Below are 20779 nucleotides of genomic sequence, written 5' to 3' on the forward strand. Positions count from 1 at the left end.
TCTGCCAGGGCCCCCACCAGGACCTTAGCAGAGCTCCCCAGGCAGCACCTGCAGCAGCAGCACCTGCAGCAGCAGCAGCACCTGCAGCAGCAGCAGCACCTGCAGCAGCAGCAGCAGCAGCAGCAGCAGCAGCAGCAGCAGCAGCGACTGATGAAATCAGAAAGCATGCCAGTGCAGTTGAACAAAGGTAAGAAAAAACAAAACCACTCTCAGTGTAGCCTGCCATTTCCTCACCTGCCTATGAGGATCCAACCTCCTAGAAATAGAAATTAATGCAAAACCTAATTTTGAAAAACCTGTTATATTAGATTTTTAAAAGTTGGAATATCACGCACTATATTGTTTTTATAAGACCATTTAATGAAGTGATTTGTTAAGGTATTTCTTTAGCATCTACATCCTTGTATACTTGCGGATGCCCGTAGAGTGTGGCACAGACTGTCCCAGCACAGAATTGCGGGCAGTTGACAGATCCCTGCTAACGTATAGTGGTGTGTAATCTGAAGTGGGACTCTCCAACAGTATGGGCTTCGCTAGTCCTAGATTCGTCTGCGCGGCCGGTGTGGAGGAAGCGTGCTGCCACCAGGCTGGTGGTCACTCCTCCAGCCGCTCTACCCAGGAATGATACAAACTAGACCCTTACGGGGGGACAGGGAAGGCTAAACAGAATCTCTAGCAGCCAAAGTCAGTCTGTGAGCCCAGGCCCTACAGTTTAGAGCCTTAGAACATTAGAGCCCCGGAGACCTGGGCTCTCCAGTGCTCTCCCTGGATGAGCGCCCGGCCTCAAGTAAGCGCGAGGTCTATTTCTGGGCTTTTCCGGTGCTTCGACTCCTGAATGTATTCAACTCATAAGAGAGCCCTCCAGGTTCTTACTCAGAACCTTGATGCTCTTACTTTTCACTCTTTTCAGAGACCTATATATTAAGTGCCCCTATTCATAGCAGATTAGAACCAGCTGCATTTATTTTTAGTGGTGGGACTCTGCTATCTGTACTAAAGAAGCAAGAAATAGTAACATGATGGCAGAAAATCTACAAAATTCCATCCCACGACTTCAGAAAGCACAGAATCTGTGGCCATTCAGTGTCAGGGCAAATGTCCTGACCAATGCCTCGTTCACATCTTAAAGGGACCTTTGTTCTAGCCATGTATGTCATCTCAATTGGTGTTGACAGCAGCCACAGTAATACTGCATCAGAAGACCTTAAACCATCTTCCTAAACACTGTTTAAGAAGAGTGCATCTAAAATTGTTAAAAATTTTAAACTATTGGCATTTAAACTGGCAGACTTCGATGGATTTTATTCCCCAACAGCACAAAAGTAATGAGTATTGAATTCACTAATGAGTGTGTGTATGTTGATTCTTCTATTAGTTACAGGGTATTATCTATCATTGCTTATATGAAGTATTAGACTTTATATAGTTAGTATATAAGTTCCTGTTAGACTATGGAGTTTTCCTTACATAAGAACATTGTGTGTAAAACTGCATTCTTTTCTTTTTAATGTAGAGTTATCACACATGATTGAAAGAAAAGGAAACTTCAGATCATTAACACGTTGTAAATGTATTTTAATGCCAGGAGACATGCCCACTTTCAGAATGGAAATGAATGTTATTTTCTATATTTCTTAATTGTACTGTTTTATTGTTCTAACCAAATATGATTTCAGTATTGCTTTGATAACAAGCCATAGTCAGTAGTAATTCTAACTGATGGCAGGCAAATGAGTCAGAGAATCTCTTAATGCTGTAGCTTAAATCTTCTGAGGAACCAAGCCAAATGACTATAGAAATATAAAGTTGTATCTCTAAGGAAATGTCAAGCATTAATATCACAGTAAGTGAGAAGGGAGGCGCGCAAGGATGGAACGACTGATGAAAACGACGTCCCCAGTTATAAGGAGACAACAGAGCACTTAAGCAAAGTATTTGGAACATGAGTATCACTAGGGCATTTTGTAACTGATCCCCTGCTGAAAGAACGTCTCCTCGTTTCGCAGCTCTTCTTTCTCTCTCTGTTTTTTCCTCCTCGTGTCAATCACGAAAATCTTGTCTATCTTCATCTTAAAGATAAATATTCCTGCTAATGCCCTCCCTGCATAAGAGTTTGAATGAAACAGAGTAAAAGGGGAAGAGAACAGTGGATACAAGTAGAAACCAGCTAGGTTGCTGCTCCCCCTCACTGACTTGCCCATGAAATGATCTGTAAGCACAGTCCTGAAACCTTGTGACCATGAGGTGTGCACTGCTCCCTGGGGAGCCTCCCAGCTCCAAACTTCTATGAAGATATATTTGGTAACTCTACAAGGAAAAAATAGTTCTTCAGAATTCGTTCTTTATGCTGGTGTTTCCCACAAGTAGCCTGCTGTGCTGTGACAGTGACAAATCTGGTGTGTCACCTGGTCCCAGAGATGGGTGAGCACAATATGTAGCCTGTCAGGAGGCTTGTGTTGGAATATGGCATCCAGCTCTCTCAGAACACCGTCGTCTACATACAGCTTTGAGGAGAGGGAATGTAGTAGCCTTTTTAGTGTACTCCGCTGGAAAATTTGAAAGTTGTTTTGAAAAATGGCTGTTTCTAAAGATGAAAATGCTTATACTTCTCATAGGTTAGTTAACTCCCGATTATTTATACTTATGTAGGGTAACAGTTGTATGGAAAACCAAGAATTCATGCATGTGTTGCTGCAAATGCAGACTATAGTTGGTGTATGTGTTGGGAGTGGGGGTGTGTAAGAAAGAGGAGGGAGCACAGAGGTACCTCCATAATTTGCTGGTGATATTTAATATTAAAATGAGCTTTCAGTCTCTAAATATACACTAATAGGTAATCCAGAAGCAACAGACAAAAATGGGTAATAGGCACAGAATTGAAAATCTCCTTCAAATATACAGAAAATGGGCACGCCATTCATCACTGAACAGAGTTAATTATATCATGAAAGTTGAGGACCTGATGGGTTCCACTGAAAGCTGCTTATCCCTGTTTGGAGTATGTACCTATTTATAGATTTTATTTCAGTTATGAGAGATACAGATTCACATATATAAATGCATGTACTATCAGTTGATGGGATCATATGATTACAACCCAGTAGTTTCCAGATAAGCTGGCTGCACTGTCAATTGTAATTGTAGCAAGTGGTCAAGGCACTTGAGGGTATGTTATATAATTCAAAAATTGATTTTTTTTTTTTTTTTTACTATCATATAAAAGCTACGGGGAAGAAAGTCTATTAATCCTGCATTATCAAACCTGGAAACTACAGTGTCTTTTTAGAAGGTTTGGATTTTAGTTTATGAATTTCACGGTAACTTGGACCTTCAGATGCTGATACAGCCAGAGGATTAGTTCTGTTGACAGTGACTGTGCCTAATGTTGAACTTGGCCGGGAAGGAAGAAATCACAGAACCGGAATGTCTTCCTTCTAAATGGGAGTGTCCCTCAAGTTCTTCACAGAATTTCCTGTTCTCCTTTTCTTTTCTCTCCTTTACTTTTAAAATCCACTCCCTCTTTCCCCATTTCCTTTGTTTTTTGAATATGAACACTTCTTTATTTTAAGCATTTACCATAGGTCCAATTTGTGAATGAAATCTCGCCTATCATAAGTATATCAAGTTTAAAGGGTATGCGGTTCACAGATTTATTTTTACATGTTGACATTTATAAGTACATGTGGCAGCTTATGAAATCTTTTCAATACTTAACTATGAAATTAGACCCTGTTTAGGTATTTATCTTATCACTGAAGAAACTGGTGTCAAGTTTAGTTAAAAATAATTTCTGTCTGTTATAGGAGAAAATGCATTTCAAAAAAAATGCCTGCTTTGTAATAAATGCATATTTACTTTGAGATAAAGAATTTTTCTTAAGGAAAATATAAAACCACATTACTATTTGTAGCATAATGCAATCTCAGAAAAATCTTTTGATTGCTCAAGTTTCCAATGCTTTAGGCTAACAGCAACTTGTTTTTTTCTCGAAGAAAAATATGCACAGAAGCTTTTTAGGAAATACTTTTAAAAAATTAATTCCTTTAAAAATATTTTATATTAATTTTTCTAAGATTGACTGTATTTTGTTTTACTGTGATTTTAGTAATTAGGTTGATAAAAGTATTACATTAAGTATGAAAAAAGTAAAGTTGACTTTTTTTTCATTTTTATGAAATCTAATTATTTTTTCTTATGAAATCCAGGCGATGTAGTTACAGGAAGCGATGCTCAGGTTACTGCTCCTGCCCAGACTCTAACTGACCTCCAAGGTACAGTTACCATGGCAACGTAGTATATCTTTTTGCCTGTAGTATTATCATTGCCTTCTCCAAAATTCCATTTTTCTTTTTGCCCACCCTCTCCATTCATACTGTCGATCAGTTCACTACCATTGTTCAGCCACTGAGTGGCACTGTTGTTTAGAACAAAAGTCCCCTCATGTCATATACCTCGGTGATGCCGGATCTGGCTGTGATGTGGATTTTTCTGAAGTTTACACCAGTCTCTTTTCTTGCAAAATATAGTCACTCTATATTTTGTGGTTATTTTAACACTATGCTTTATTTGGGAAGCTCACACTGAGGTGTTTTTTGTTTGTTTTTTTACTGTATAGGTGCTCTATGGCAGTATTTGACAAATCACTTCTGAGATTAGATGACTTATATGCTGTTTTTATGCATATTATTATATGTACTAGCCAGAAATATTTACTATATTTTACCTAAAAGAATTACAGCTTAATTTTGAAATAAGTTTCTAAGTATAGGCTTTGCATTATGAATCATATTAACAGTGCAAGAAATCTCCGTATATAATTGGAAGTGATTTAAAATAAAAAGATCACATTTAAATATCATAACTACTTGTTCAAAATCTGTATTTCAGGAATACAGAAATAATAGTAATTCACATTTAGCACCTCCTATGGAATTTTAAAATGTATAAATATTAATCTTTTATTATATAATCTTTTAGATAAAATATGCTTTAGAGAGGATTTCTGTATTAAGTGGAAGCCTAGATTAATTTCAAGAATCTTCCATTCAAATTCAGATTGAAAAGATAGCAGTATTAATTAAAATTCATAATTACACCTTCCTAAATTTAAAATATCCACATAATATAGTCATGCTGTTAGTATCAAAATGCTGTTCTAGTAATGATATGTCTTCATAATATCTGTGCTTTTTTATAAATTAACAGAAAACAATATATATTGTGATTAGGAGAATGAGTGGTTTATTGGCTTCTTTTAAAAATACTGTGGCAGTAGAAGGATGAGATCTTACTTCTATATAGTTCTCTTTCACGGGTAAAGTTTCTGGCTATATTCAGGTAATTGAACCCTGACCTTTAAGGGCTTTTTCAGCTTGGGGATTCCATGAAGAACTGCTGTTTACCTTTCTTGGTGTCTTAAGTGATCTATATAAGAAAGAGGTGCAGTAGCATCTCTTAACCTTTGTCGGTTACTGTACTTAAATGAATATTACTGTAATCATCTGATATGGTGAGAATTCACAGCACTTAAATTGATTTCCTAAAATGAAAATCTGAGCTCCCCCAAGCAACTTAAAAAAAATTTTTTTTAATGTCTATTTATTTTTGAGAGAGAGAGACAGAGCATGATCAGGGGAGGGGCAGAGAGAGAGAGGGAGATGGAGACACTGAAACCAAAGCAAGCTCCAGGCTCTGAGCTGTCAGCACTGAGCCAGACCCGGGGCTCGAACCCACAAACCGCGAGATCATGACCTGATCTGAAGTGGGACACCTAACTGGCTGAGGCATCCAGGCACCCCTAGCAACTTTTTAACAAGTGTTTTGTTATTTAGTTTGCTCACTTTTTAAAGTTAGTTTACTGCAGAGGCTGTGGAATCTCAATTTATCCCTACGGAAAGAGAAAGATAAAGGCTCTCTGGCTTACTCTGACTTCTGCTTCTGTGCTGTTGCTCAGTCTTTCTTTTCCTACAGACCAGAGCCACATGAACAATTTGCATTTTTTTTAAATGTTTTATTTATTTCTGAGAGAGAGTGTGTGTGTGAGCGTGAGCAGGGGAGGGTCAGAGAGAGAGGGAGATACAGAATCTGAAACAAGCTCCAGGCTCTGAGCTGGCGGTCAGCACAGAGCCCGACGTGGGGCCTGATCCCACAAACTGTGAGATCATGACCTGAGCTGAAGTTGGATGCTTAACCAACTGAGCCACCCAGGCACCCCGAACAATTTGCATTTTTAATAGAATCTTGCAGAAGGAGGTTGTATCATTTTGTTCAGATCACTTGTGTTACATAGGTAGAATCATCTTACTCATTTATTCGCCAGGTATTCGTTGAGTGCTTACTGTGTGCCAGGCTCTGTTCTCATTGGTCTCTTGGCTTTCCCTGCAGCTTTGCATGGTTGCTTGGGCATCGAGCTGTGCGTTAGATGGACAGGCAGGCCTACACAGTCAGGAGCCAGCTCTGTTTCTGGATACCCAGCTCAGAATTCCTCCTGCTTGCCATGCTGTGACAGCGATTGTATCAGCCTGATAGGGAAGGCTCCAGCTGCTTTATGAGACATGAAGCCTAAATAAAAACCTTTCAATATGTGGTGATGATAGTGACAATGATGATAAGAAAATGAGACAGTAACCTACCCTGATTTGGAGAAGTCACTTTTTGTTTTCTTCAGCATACTTCCTGCACAGCATCAAAAAGCAAGGGGAAGTAGAAGTCAACTAAAATAGTTAGTAGGGCAACAAAAAACTTTGTAACAATCTATGCTTAATAGGATCAGTAATATAAGAAGTTGAAGAACTTCATCAGAGGGGCCACACCCATTATATTCTCCTATAAAATATTTTAAGGGTAGATATACTTGTAAGGGAAAGGAAACTATCATTGAGACTTTCCCAAATATGGATTAATGGAGTAAATTTCAAGATCTGAAGTGAATAACAGTACTTTCAGTGATTCTTTGATAATGTTTTTCATGAGATTTTATATTTGTATCTTTACCTTTAAACACACAATTATATGAGTTTTATTTTTATCTTTATTTTTGAAGAAAAACACTGACTATAAAATGAAATTCCACAATTTAAGTCAATAAATAGTTTTTGGAAAATTGTTGGGAAGTTCCATTTTATATCTCTCAGTGTCGGTTGTATTCATAAAAAATGTGCCATGGGAGAATTTGTTTTTGAAGACTTGAGTTTCTTGAAAATCAGTTTTGAGAATTGCCCACCTATCCCCAAAACTTATTTCAGGAGATATTTAGGAACCATAGAGCTTTAAAATAAAGGTACACACATGCAAACACACACATACACTCACATGCTCACAGAGCTTACTTCTAAAGAAAATTTAGAATTTTAAACAAAAGTATGTAAGTATTGTAACTTAATGGATCATTAGGGGAAAAATTAGATTTCTTAAGTTAGTGCCATAACCATTTTAAAAAAATTTAAATGTTTATTTTTGAGAAAGAGAGACTGCAAACAGGGGAGGGGTAGAGAGAGGAGGAGACACAGAACCCAAAGCAGGCTCTAGGCTCTGAGCTGTCAGCACAGAGCCCAATATAGGCCTCAATCCCATAAACCATAAGACCAAGACCTGAGCCGAAGTTGGAGGCTTAACCAACTGAGCCATCCAGAACCATTTTTAATACTTATACCTGTGTGTACATATTTATGTTGCAGATACAAATATATATAGGTATGTACATGCACATATACGTATCATTGTATAACATCAGGTTGGGGTTTTTTTCCATTTTTTTTTTTCAATTTTCTTTTAATGTTTATTTTCGAGAGAGAGAGAGAAAGACAGCATGAGTGGGGGAGGGGCAGGGAGAAAGAGGGAGACCCAGAATCCAAACCAGGCTCCAGGCTCTGAGCTGTCAGCACAGAGTTCCACGTGAGGCTGTAACCCATGAACTGGGAGATCATGACCTGAGCTGAAGTCAGAGGCTTCAACCACCCAGGTGTCCCTGCCATAACCATTTTTAATATTTATTCTGATGTGTACATATTTATGTTGCAGATACAAATATATATATACACACATGCGTGCATGCACACCTAGATATCATTGTATAACATCAGGGTGTTTTTAAAAATTATAAAAGGGGGAAAAGGTCAAAACTCTCCCTGCCCAGATAACCACTGTTGACATTATTAAGGTAAATCTAAAACACATACAACATTAGACCATCCCAATTAAGTAAAGCCATTAAATGGGGAAAAAAAACAAAAAAACGTCTCTATTCCTATGACTTGTTTCTGCCAACCAATTTCCCTAAGGGTAGCCATTGTTAAGTTTTCTATAATTCCTTCTAGAAAAAAAATAGGTTTTAAACTGAGGAGTAACGTGCAAGTCACATTAGCGCAATACCAGCTCACATGTCTGGAGAGGACTCCCCTCTGGACGTTCGAGAACAAAGCACTAAAAGAAATGCCCCAGTGAGTGCAGATGACATGCAACAAATTGGTAGAAGAAAGAAAAGAGAGGCCGAATTAATTGGAGTAAGACATAGTAACGATGGGACAAAGAGCCCCTACTCACAGGAGCCAGAGGAGAGACTGAGAAGCCAAAAGCGATCCTCATGAATGACCCTGTGTTGGCCACTCTGCTTGTTGTTGAGAAGCAATAGTCCTGAAGCAGGACAGGCAGTTCCGTTATGTTCTGGATAATCACCTTAAGGAGGCAGAGAAGCATAAGAGTACGTAAAACAAATTTGGGGAAGCATCAGTTAGAAAATGCATTTTTGTGGAAAACTTATTCCAAAAGACATTGAATAAATGAGTTTTTGGACCAAGAACAAGGACAGAATTTGCCCTTTACTTTCAAAAGACCTCATTCCATTTATCTTTAATCTTAGCTCACATGTGCTACAGCCTTTATTGAGGGGCAGGCTGGTGCAACTCTCCCAGCATGGGCTCTGGAGTTGGGTCCGGGTTTGAATTCTGCCTCCATCACTGCCTTGCTGGGTGACCTAGGGATGTCACTCAACCTCGTATCTGGAAAGAACGGAAAAGAACAGCTGCTTTAGGACTGGTTGTGGGAAGTTACCACCGCACCTGTCCCATAGTAAGGATTCATGGGTACAGCCTGCTTGGCTGGTGGTGATGAGGGTAGCGCTGGTATGTTTTTTCAAATATCTCTGGTTTTCAGAATCAAATTCTGAAAGACCCAACTCAACTCCTCTATCTTCTCTCTCTTTAATAATTATTTCTGGGGCATCTGGATGGCTTAGTCAGTTAAACGTCTAACTTCGGCTCAGGTCTTAATCGCACAGCTCATGAGTTCGAGCCGTGCATCAGGCTCTGTGCTGACAGCTCAGAGCCTAGAACCTGCTTCAGATTCTGTGTCTTTCTCTCTCTCTGCCCCTCGCCCCCTACCTCTCTCTCAAAAATAAACATTAAAATTAAAAAATATTTCTGACATTCCTGACAAACCACATGTTTGCATGTAAGCACTGCATCCAACAGTGCTCAGACTCTGTGGTCAAGGTAGACGAGGTCTATTTCCAGGGGCTTCATTTAGAACCTGCTTCCATTCACTCGCCTGTGACACCAAGGTGTATGTTTTTAATGCATAAACATCAGTCCTCTTGCTTTCTGTCACTCAGCTCTGTGAGGTGACAAAATATTACCAGACAGGGGCCAGATGTCTTTCATTTTCTCTGATCCCCTTTTGGTGGCCACAGCACTAGGCTTCCCAGGCCTTTCCCTTTTTGCTCTTCTGAGCTATGCCTCCCCACCAGTGATCCCCCAGCCCGAGATTTCCTAGCCTTCTGAACGTTTTGCCTTTGGGTGTCCCGTGTCCAGCTCCTCCAGCTGGTCTCGGGTTTATAGGGGTTCTTTTCTGTCCATTTAGGAATACACCCCGGCCCCATTCTTAGTTCCCATTGAGTTGAAGGAGAGAAAATTCACAAAAATATTATTCATGGGACATAGTAGGAGCTTAATAAATACTTTCTCCCCTTTCTCCTTCCCGGACATTCTGTAGGCTCCTCACGATGCCTTTAAGGCTCATTCAGTCAGCTTGGGCTCTTGACAAATAACCTTCACTCATATGTAGCACACGGGACACAAAGCTTTTATTGAATGTTTCAGAGCGGAAAAGAGAATGAAGGAAAGATTTAATATACCTAGACATAGCCATAGCTAGTCCAGAAAGCATCTTTGTGCCCTTTAGAAAAATCTCCGCCTCCTGTGCAGATGTGGCTCACACCAGGGCACGCCTCTTAACAAGCAGAGCACTAGAGCAGGGCCTGGCTTCCAGCCATCCTGCTAGGCAGTGTTGTGTGTGCCTGTGTCGTAGGCCCGTGTGTGCTGAGGGCTAGTTGGCCAGGGTCTGTGGAAGGTGCAGCTAACGTGAGAATAACCCTCAGGGGAGAGGACTAGCAACTCTGTAACCCACAGTCCCGCGTAGTGCACTGCCTGCTCCAGATTTGGGAGTCACCACTGCGCTAGTGACGGATTCTGTCTGCTGAATTCTTAGCGTATCATCTGGTATGCTAAGCCACCCGGAGCCTTTTATACACGTTACCCGCTTGGGACACAAAGCACGTATGAAGTAGGTGTCTCACTTACATAGATGAGAACCATGGCTTATGGACGGTCAGTGAATTGTTGAAGGCCCCACAGCTAGATAGCCGTTGGGCTTAGTCCCAGCTCAGGTGGGTCAGACCCAGCAGGTGCCGGTTTGAGGCATTCTGCCTTGTAAGCATCTCTCAAATCTACCACCACAGCCTTAGGTTCAGCCCTCGCGATCTCACGTGTGGCCACGTGCAGGAGATGCCTTATTCAGCCAAGCTCCTCTAATCCTCACGCTACTTTCTTCCTTAAAATCTGCAGTCTCTCTCATCATCTGCTGACAACGTAAAAGCCAGACCCCTCAGCATGGGAACAAAATGTGCTTCTTGATCTACCTGGCCCTATTTAGATCTCACCTTCCCTCGTTCCTCCCTCCCCCTAGGGCTGGATGACCAAGAGGGAAAATAAGCTCACATGTAGGGTACCAGCAGCTTTTTTTTTTTTTTAAATATTTTATTTATTTTTGAGAGAGAGATAGAGACAGCATGAGCAGGGGAGGGTCAGAGAGAGAGGGAGACACAGAATCCAAAGCCAACTCCAGGCCCTGAGCTAGCTGTCAGCACAGAGCCTGATGCGGGGCTCGAACCCACGAACCGTGAGATCATGACCTGAGCCGAAGTCGGATGCTCAACCAGCTGAGCCACCCAGGCGCCCCTACCAGCAGCTTTTAGAAAGAACTTCTTTGATTCTCTCTTTCCCCCAGAACACCCTTGAAATCATCATCAGATAAAAAAGAAACACTCTGTTGGACTTAATCTTATTTTGCATTGGTATCGGTGTCATTTTCAATTTCATATGGACGGCAGGAAACTCCAAGGGATTCAGTCAAGCTCTGATTGAGCTAGATGTTCCCAGTAGTATTTACCAATCGCCTCAGTATGTACTGTGTTCTCTGCTAAACACGACCCTCCCCAAGCCACTGCGGCCACCACCACCACCACCACCCCTCACCACCTCTTCAGGTTTGAAGATGGAGCACACACTTCTCATTGCCTGAGACAAGATCAGATGCTCCCTCTTTTGTGCTTCCAGAGTCCTGTCATTTACACTTCTGTGTTTGCTTTTATCACCTCGGATTGTAGGTTAGTTAGTGTACATAGAAGTCTGTATTTCTCTTGTACTGCTATTTTCAGAACTTTCTGAGAGCCCTTATTGTGGCCATCCCTCGTCCTTAGTGCTGGACAGAGTTCTGTGGACATTTCATACGATGCATCTGCATGGAGCTTGTTCCCCAGTGTCTGGTTATGAGTAAAGAGTATGTGCATGCCTGAGGTGGCCTAAGAATTTGGTCTCAATTTAGTACATTTAAAAATGCCTACAATGTAAAATAATTCTGAATAACTGTCATGAGTCAGAATTTCTGAGAAATAAACTATGAGATAAAGATTTGTGGGTAGGAAGCTTTGGGCGGGGCGGGGTGGGGGGTGCACCTGGGGAGCGAAAGGAGCAGCACTGAGCTAAGGAGGAGTGGAACTGCTTTGTAGTCGTGGCTGGACCCTCCGGGACTGGGCTGGCCTTTCGGAGTAGTCGGCCTCGAGACAGAAGGACCAGCCTTTATCTTTTGTCACCCGCAGCCAGTCACTGCATTGGAGCTCATCCGGGGAGGGGGCATGACCCTAGAGCAGCTCTCTTCAGCGGAGGGCCACTTCCAGAGAGGAGCTCATAAGAACCCACATCAGCCAGCACTGCCTGTGTCTTGGTCCTGCAGGGGGGTTTGGGCAGGGCACCACGGCAGTAGATTTAAGAACGTGCCTCTAAGAATAGACTTTATGGTTTTTTTATTTTAATTAAAAAAAATTTAATGATTATTTCTGAGAGAGGGACAGAGTGCAAGCAAGGGAGGGGAAGAGAGAGAAGGAGACAGAATCAGAAGCAGGCTTCAGGCTCTGAGCTGTCAGCACAGAGCCCGACGCAGGGCTCGAACTCATGAGCCGTGAGATCATGACCTGAGCCGAAGTCAGCCCCTTAACCGACTGAGCCACCCAGGTGCCCCTAGGCTTTAAGTTTTAATCCAGCAAAAGAAATTATTACTGTTGTTCCTATCCGTTAAAAGCTTTAAAAGGTTTATAGAGAGCTTCAGAACCGCTGTGCCACTTATGGGCTATAAGCTCGTTGAGAACACTGCCTCCTCGCCTCAGGAGCTGCCCAGGTGAGGCTTGGGTGGTGGAAGGTCTCCTCCATCCGCCCGGTGTGCCACCCGGTGCTGTCTTGTGCTGTGTGTCCAAGGCGTGGGAAGGACAGCGAAGTCTAATATCTTTCTTCTGTCTCAAGGCAAGACTACTTGTGGTGCCTGGGCTTTCCCTTCAGATCTCCAGATGGAATGCTCCATCATCCCCTTTGGAAACATGTTCTAGTGACTCCATTTTTTTAAGGTCTAAATGTTTTACATTCCCAAAAGGGATGAAAATGTTAGTAAGCTAATTTCTGGAATTAAGGGGAAATAGCGCAGGGCTTTTCTGTGAGATATAGGGCAATCAATACTATCACTAAGTTGGAATTTGATAAATCAGAGATCCATTCTAAGAGGAGTTGACCTCTGGAAAGGCCATTTGCCAAGCAGAGTGATAGTTGCTGGGCATCACAGATACACCCACTCTATTGTAATAGAATGAGGCCCTGTGAGCCAGCGCCTTGTCCCATTTTTCAGATGCTTCTACCATCGGTGGGGTGTAGCCACATATCGGTTCTGCACTTAGTGAAAAGGAAAGAGTCTCTTTTGAAAAACTGCTGAAGGATTTATACTTTTTAATATTAATATAATATGTAGTATAATAGTTTTCTGGTGTCTGTCACTAAGGGTGGTTCCTTTAGTGAAGGAAAATCCAGTTATGTAACCTGTCATTTCTGAAAACTATATTTTGTTGTTGTTGTTTTTTATGTGTGCAACACTTAGACTATTGTAGCATAAATTACATGTGGAAAAGTACAGTGGCATTTCATTGTTTTAAAAAATTGGCAGCTTTTCTGCTACGTAAAAATGTGTGCATTTTAGTAACTGCTCAGTGTCCTTATGTTAACAGTGCGAACAAAATTATGTACCATAAATGATCCTGTATTAAAGGCAGTGAATAAAGTAGCTTTAGTGAGAAAGGCTAGTGTTTCATTATTGCCTCTTAATTTTTCTTGCAGGACAAAGTTCTAAAACCATCAGTTCATCCCCAAGCACTGAAAGTTTGCCTGGAGGAAGAGAATTCACTGGCTCCCCACCTTCATCTGCTACTAAAAAGGATTCCTTTTTTAGCAACATCTCTCGGTCCCGCTCACACAGCAAAACTATGGGCAGAAAAGAATCTGTAAGTATTTAAGGACAGTTTTTCTTTTATCCTTCATTTTCCTCTAGAGTGCTGCATTTATTAAAACTTGTTTAGTGCCGAGTTCTATAAAGCTCTTAACGTGACTACAGACTAAAATGAATACCTTAATCAAATTATTTTAATTTTATTATCACTTAGTAATATTTGAAGGCCATGGCCTGCATTCCAGTAGGAGAAAAGAGTAGCATCAATTTAAATAAAGTTGGATCCCAAATCTCTACTTTCTTCCTCTGCAAATGTGTTTTGGTCAAAGCCTATATTTTTGTTTTTGTTTTTTCCCTTAGAACGTATCAAATAGCATTATACCAAAAAATAGATTAAGACACTTATAAAACAAACTAAGATGGGTTTTTTTTTTTCAGTTTTATTTCTTGAAAAGTAAAAATAGTTATTTTACCTCTTGTTTTAAAAAGTTATGCAAGTTTATTTAAATGCTGGTATATTGATAGCAGCTCTCAAAGGTTCTTTATATACGTTGTCCAGAAGGACATACATAAAGCATCTCAACCACTTTAAAATTCTGGTCGTGTCTGAAATTTTTTTAAACTAACTTCACAAAAAAATAAAACATTTAGCCACATCTTATTGGTAGTTTGGCACCTAATATTCTAATATAAAGAATCCACCTGCCGATTGGAACAGGATGCATGTGTAAGATCCTACAGAAAGGACCTAGCTATTGCTGAAATAGCTTTAAATTAGAAGAAAAATAAAACAAAAAATCGTTAAAACCTTTGAGGGATAACTGTTTATGAGACGTAGACTAGATAACAGTATGATGTCTGTCGGTATGACTGGGTATGACCTTGGGCAAGACACTCAGATTCCTGCTACTTCAGATTAAACCTCATCTGCAGATTAAACAACACACTTTGCTCTCCAAAGAGAAGAGTTCACTACTTAGTCTCCTGGGGTCCCTTCCACCATGTAAGAACTGTGATTGGTAGACGAGCAGAATGGAACTCTCACTTAAAGATGGCAGCTCCAATGCAGGCAGTTAGCTCTGCTCCCTCCTAACCCCACTCCAAGGACAGTTAGGGTCATTAAAATGAAACCAGCCCTCAAATAAGAAGAAGACAGGAGAAAAGACTACAGCAACAAAAATTTGTTATTGTAAATCAGATGTTAAGTGGTAACTAACTTAACAGCCTAAGGAAGCTAAAGGCTAAGTCAGCAGTAGGTAAAAACCAAGAAGCAACTTGATTCACATTGTAAAGTCCTCTGGCGGCTCAGGAACTAGAAATGGAGTGAAATTGGAACTTGCTTTTCAAGAAACAAAGGGACGGATGAAATAGGTGATGGGGTTAAAGTGCACACTTGTGATGAGCACCAGGTGATGTATGGAATTGTTAAATCACTGTTTTATATACCTGAAACTAATACAGCACTGTATGTTAACTATAGTGAAATTAAAACAAAAGACCAAAAAAAGTAGTAAGATTCCCTTTCCCACACTGGCAGAAGACTGGAGGTTTACTCCTCTGCAAAGTATAAAACAGAATGTCCCTGGACCGAGAGAGATCAGGCACACTGAGTATACCCTAAAGAAAAGGAATGATGAGTATATTTAAATAGTGGATCTGAGATCCCCACGCCTTACGCCACTTGCTTCCCAGGATACCAGTATGTCTATCCCTGCCGGCAGGAGATTAGAAGAGTTTTCTCTAGACAGAAGTTATAAATTTTTTCTTCTCCTCCTCCTCTTCCTCCTTTTTTTTTTTTTTTTTTTTAAACAGAGGGAGCAGGCAGAGAGAGGGAGAGAAAGAATCTTAAACAGGCTCCACACTCAGCGCAGAGCCTATCACAGGGCTCAAGCTCCCAGGATTTGTCTTGCAACTCTGAGATCATGACCTGAGCCAAAACAGGAGTTGGATCCTTAACTGACTGAGCCACCTAGATGCTCCCCAAATTATAAATTTTTAGAAACACAAATTACTGACTTTAGGGGTTCTCCAGGTAAACAACCAGTTCATTTTACAGTGAACCCAACCTCCACAGCTCTATCCAAACACAGAGCTTTCTTTTAGCTTTTAGTTCACACTATACATGAGCAGGAGAGTCAGGGATCACCAGACACTTGAGGAGAGCATCTGATAGCTACAGATAGGCAAAAACAAATAGGAGAAAGCAACTGGGAGAAAACAGTTGATGCAAGAAAAATAAAGAAGAACACATTCAGAGTTGAACAACAAAAGCTATTAGAAATCAAAATATGATATCTGAAGCGTAAAGCTGAGTAAAAGAGTTGGAATTGATAAAATTGAGGAAATCGCCCAAGAAAATAGAGTACAAGACAGAAATGGAAAGAGATATGAATAGAAGAAAATTAGAGAACCAACCTAAGAGGTTCAAACTCTAGAAAAATAGAAGTTCCAGAGAATAGAGAAAACGAAGAAAATAATCAAAAGTACTATTAATTAAATGTTCACTAATGAAAGACCTGAGTTTTCAGATCAAAAAAGTCCATCAAAAGTCCCACACAAGTAAAATTAAACCCACATCCAGACATATCGCTGAAAAAGTTCAGAACTCCGAGAACAAAGAGATATCCTCCAAAATTGGAGAGCTGAGGGAAAAGAAAGATTGCCAACAAAGGATCAGGAATTAGAATAACTACAAATTGTTCACAGCAACACCGGCAAGGCAATGGAGAAATACCTCTAAAGTTCTGAGAGAAAATTACTTCCAGCCTAGCTCTAATACCTAGACAAACTAATTAAGTGTGAGATTAGAATTAAGCCACTTTCATATATTCAAGATTCAAAAACTTTATCCTCATGCACCCATTCTCAGAATCCACTGGGGAATGTGCTTACAGAAATGAGGACATACACTCAGGATGGGGAGTTCCTGAGAACAAGGAAACAGAGTATCCAGAGCAAAACAAGAAGATTCCTCAGAATGATAATATGAGGAGATCCCAAGATTACATATAGCACAGCTATTTAGCAGGTCCAGAGAGCAGCAGCCAACCCAGGTTGGAACAAGTTAGAAGGTTCCAGAAAGTTTTCTCTAAAAGATGATATTTGGGAAACAACTAATATATTTGAAGAAATTGAAAGATTTAAACTAGGGGTGAGTTTGGGTTTGAATTAACTTTGTAAAAACTAAGCCATTAAAAACAGGACAGCGGTGCCTAGGTGGCTCAGTCAGTTGAGTGTCCAGCTTCAGCTCAGGTCATGATTTCATGGTTTATGAATTCGAGCCCCATATCAGGCTCGCTGCCGTCCACACAGAGCTTGCTTCGGATCATCTGTCCCCCGCGCTCTCTCTGCCCCTCCTTTGCTCACACTCCTGCTCTCACTCTCTCTCAAACATTCATAAATATTAAAAAAAACAAAACAAAACACAGGACAAACTGTAACTCCAAAGAAAAACAGAGTGTCAGAAAAAGGAAAGAAAGGTTATGATAAACCTTGTAACTGAGCCATGACTAAAATTTACATAAACATTATAATGAAAACCTATTGACTATGAATCTAACCAAAATCATGATAAAATTGGTTAGTAGACCTAAATAAATTGCTTTCTTCTTTAGTGGAAAATAAGTGTTTAATGCTTTCCAGAAAAATCAAGTGACAGCAATATAAGCCAGAGATATCTAGATTTAAAAAAAAAATGGGTAAAAGAATTGAAAGTGGTTCCTTCTGGAGAGCAGGAAGTGGAGGGTGGAGGGTGGGGCTGTGTGAACCGTTTGTCATAACAGGCCTTTTTGAACCATATGACGCTTCAAAGTGTTACATATATAACTTAGATTAAAATTAATAACTAAAACTCACAACAAAAAACAGAACATAGTGGCATCATAAATTATAAGAGATGTCGCCTGTACAAAGAACGTGTCTATGAGGAAGCAGAATAAGGAATAACAAATGAAAAAGGCTGTGGAGATACGTTCTATTTGTACTCTGTCATATTTTGGTGGCCTATGGATTGGTCGACAGCACCAATTAATCACTGTTCTTTATGGTGGTAACTGTGACTTAAAACTGATATGTCAGGCAAAAATAGAACTAGTGTAAGTATAACTGTTTATGTATACCTGTTAATGAACAAAAAACAGAATGTAAAATCATTATTCAGAATTAAATGTATTTTCTAACTTGTGGGAAGTAGGCAGAAATTTTCAAGAGAAAGCCCCTGATTTTTCAAGTAATAGAATATCTTATTCTCTTATGAAATAATGTAGTCTGTGCTCTTTGCCGGGTAATTCCATTTCTCCCCCATTCTGAGGTGCTTGGTAGGATTAGGCCTCCTTGTCAGAGCCACGTGACTCGTTCTGTCCAGTGAGTCGTGAGCGGAAATGACACGCGTGTGCTGCCGCTAGCCACTACGTGATCTTCCTGAGCCCTCTCCTTTGCTATGCCAGCCATAGGCAGACATGAAGTATGAGTGAGAAGTAACTTTTATTGGTTTATGCTGAGACTGTTGCTTATCACAGCCTAATGTTACGCAGCTGGAAAATGTCCAGGCCCATAGCTAGGACGCATTCTCCCGTGGGAGCCACATACCACCAATCTATGACAGGACACCCACCATCCCTTGAACCTGTGTCGCTTTAATTTTCAGCCCAGCTTGGTATCATATAGGGACATTCTGTGTCTTCCAAAAAGTTCAAGGTTGTTTTTCGTTAACGTCATCATCATCATCAGTTTCTCACAAAAGCAAGTAGTCAGAAGCTAAAGCAAAGATCTCTCTTGCTTTGGCTCCCCAAGAGCCATAAACTATATGTAACTTGCAGATTTCAAGACTCTGTTGATCGTTTAAAGTGGCCCAGGATCAAGAAATTGTTGATGTCAGTGAACCAAAGGTTAAAATAGCAGCTGAAAACAGACATTAAAACAAAATAATCTTGTAGTAGCTATCAACCTAAGTGTGGTGAGATCTGGTTATAATGGCTCTAATGTAATTGAGAGATGATCTTCAAAATCAGTAGGTGTGACACATTGTGAATAAGCATCATTTTTAGGTCCTAGAACTTATGTCCTCTGAGTATTATCTTTTTATATATCATATAATGCCTTTCTGTAATCCACAGGCTATATTCTGTAGATGAAGATATATCCCACTTATTATTGTTAATGCCCCTTTTTTGGCCATATAATAGGATACAGAACTCAGCTAAATCTTTAAAGAAGTAACATATTAAGCTTCATGTCATATGTTTATGAAAGATATCATTATACTTCCTCTCTGAAATGTGAGCAAACTAGTAGGAAGTTTTAAAAATTTACCTTCATTATCAGTAGTAGTGTTGTTTTGAGAATTAGCATTTATTCTGGAAGACCATTTTCCCTCTGCTTTGTTTCCCAATACAAACTCTGGTTTTCAGCAAGCTCTCATTTTTTTTAGTCTTGAAAACAGAACTGAAAATTTTGATACTTTTAATTTTCCATGATAATGTAAATGGCATCCAATACTTAGTTTTCTAGAAATCTATTTTAGTTGGGTCATTCATCTGACTGTTCAGTAATTTCTTTTTTTTTACTTGTTTTAGCACTGTTAGTCATGTTCCACAATTGTTGCCAAATCATTTTCCAAGAATATCTTTGCTAACATTCAAGAATAGTGAAAATACTGAACGTAAGAAAAACTAAAATGGATTTGTAAGTTCTAATGCTTAAGCACATTAGCCAATTAACACATTTTTTCAAGTTCTGATGAACTGCAAGACATTTTGCTGTGCTTTGTGATGATTACATACATACCAGTCTCCAAATATCTAAAGTTATCCATGGCTCAAAATCCTCTCTAAACTGCAGGAAATCAAAATGGTCTGAGCTAGAACTCCCTACATAAAACGGAATGTGTAGTGAAGCATACACCACCTGCGGACTCACAGCACCACCGGGGTGCTTGTGCTGTGTCTTTGTGACCTCCGCATGGAGTCGTCATCACCTTTTAGTAGTGTGGACATGGGCCATGGTCATACTAATAGAATTATTTTTGTAATATTCATTGATCTATTCTTTATGAAGAAAGAATAACACAAAGTGTCAGATGAATGAAAACTAATTTGAAAGTAGACTTATGTTTACTTCTGAAAGTATAGACAACCTGAACGCTACCCAATGTACTTCAGGTTATGTTCTAGGAATTGAAAGTTAAGACGTATCTATATAAGAAATGTAAGGGAGTAGTCCCAGTAAGGGTGCTTGCAGTAAAATTGGGGGAAAGGGGACCACATCAAAAGTTAAGTAATAATTAAACTAAATAAGAATTTAACTTATCACTTGATCTTAGCCAAAAGGCTGAGAAGCAATAAGAATTTAACTTATCAACATGAGAGACATTCTGTGGTTTAATGCCAGATAAGTAGTAATGTGGATTCAGAAGATAGGCCATCATGGGTTTTTTGTTTTTTGTTTTTTGATCTAGACAGGCTTCCCGTGAGAGATCAGACTTGAATCACAAACATATTTCTTCTTCTATTAAATGCAAAAGTATTTTTCCTTATGAAAATCGAACAACTTTCTTGGACAGAGAGTGGTGGTGGAGATTGAGTAGGCAGTCAACAATGTCGGTTGTAGGTGTTTTCTTCTCCCCCACAGCCTCTGGCAGAATGGAAAATGGTTGGGATTATATCAATTTGCTGGTGGTAAAAATGAAAGAAATTATTAGGAAATTTGTTGCTTATTATTTCAAATAACAGGAGTCCTGAGATAGGCAAATCTAGAATTGGATAATTCAGCTGTTCATTGACATCATCAACTTTCATTTTGCTATCCTTGGTGAGGCTTTGTCCTCCCCTCATGCCCATCCTGTTCTCAAGAGGGCTGTCATAAGCCTGGTATATATCCTGCCATCCCCCCGTCCCTAACACACACAACATCCTCTAGAAAAGGCTACTCAGAAGCTCCCCAGCAGGCTTTCCTCCCATCTCAATAG

The 20779-nt window shown here is 40.0% G+C and overlaps 1 protein-coding gene across 1 annotated transcript in view; it reads left to right on the forward strand.

The window, feature by feature from the left end:
- Positions 1-20779, forward strand: part of TBC1D5 (TBC1 domain family member 5) — a 536447-nt gene that overhangs the window by 464834 nt on the left and 50834 nt on the right. The window contains exons 19-21 of the mRNA XM_077750881.1: positions 1-187; positions 4206-4271; positions 13707-13870. The exon at positions 1-187 is cut by the window's left edge and continues 193 nt beyond it. Coding sequence (XP_077607007.1) covers positions 1-187; positions 4206-4271; positions 13707-13870 — 417 coding nt within the window. The remainder of the gene's footprint in view (positions 188-4205; positions 4272-13706; positions 13871-20779) is intronic.

This window comes from Crocuta crocuta, unplaced genomic scaffold (assembly GCF_008692635.1).
Source record: "Crocuta crocuta isolate KB4526 unplaced genomic scaffold, BGI_CrCroc_1.0 scaffold279, whole genome shotgun sequence".
NCBI classification, from domain to species: domain Eukaryota; kingdom Metazoa; phylum Chordata; class Mammalia; order Carnivora; family Hyaenidae; genus Crocuta; species Crocuta crocuta.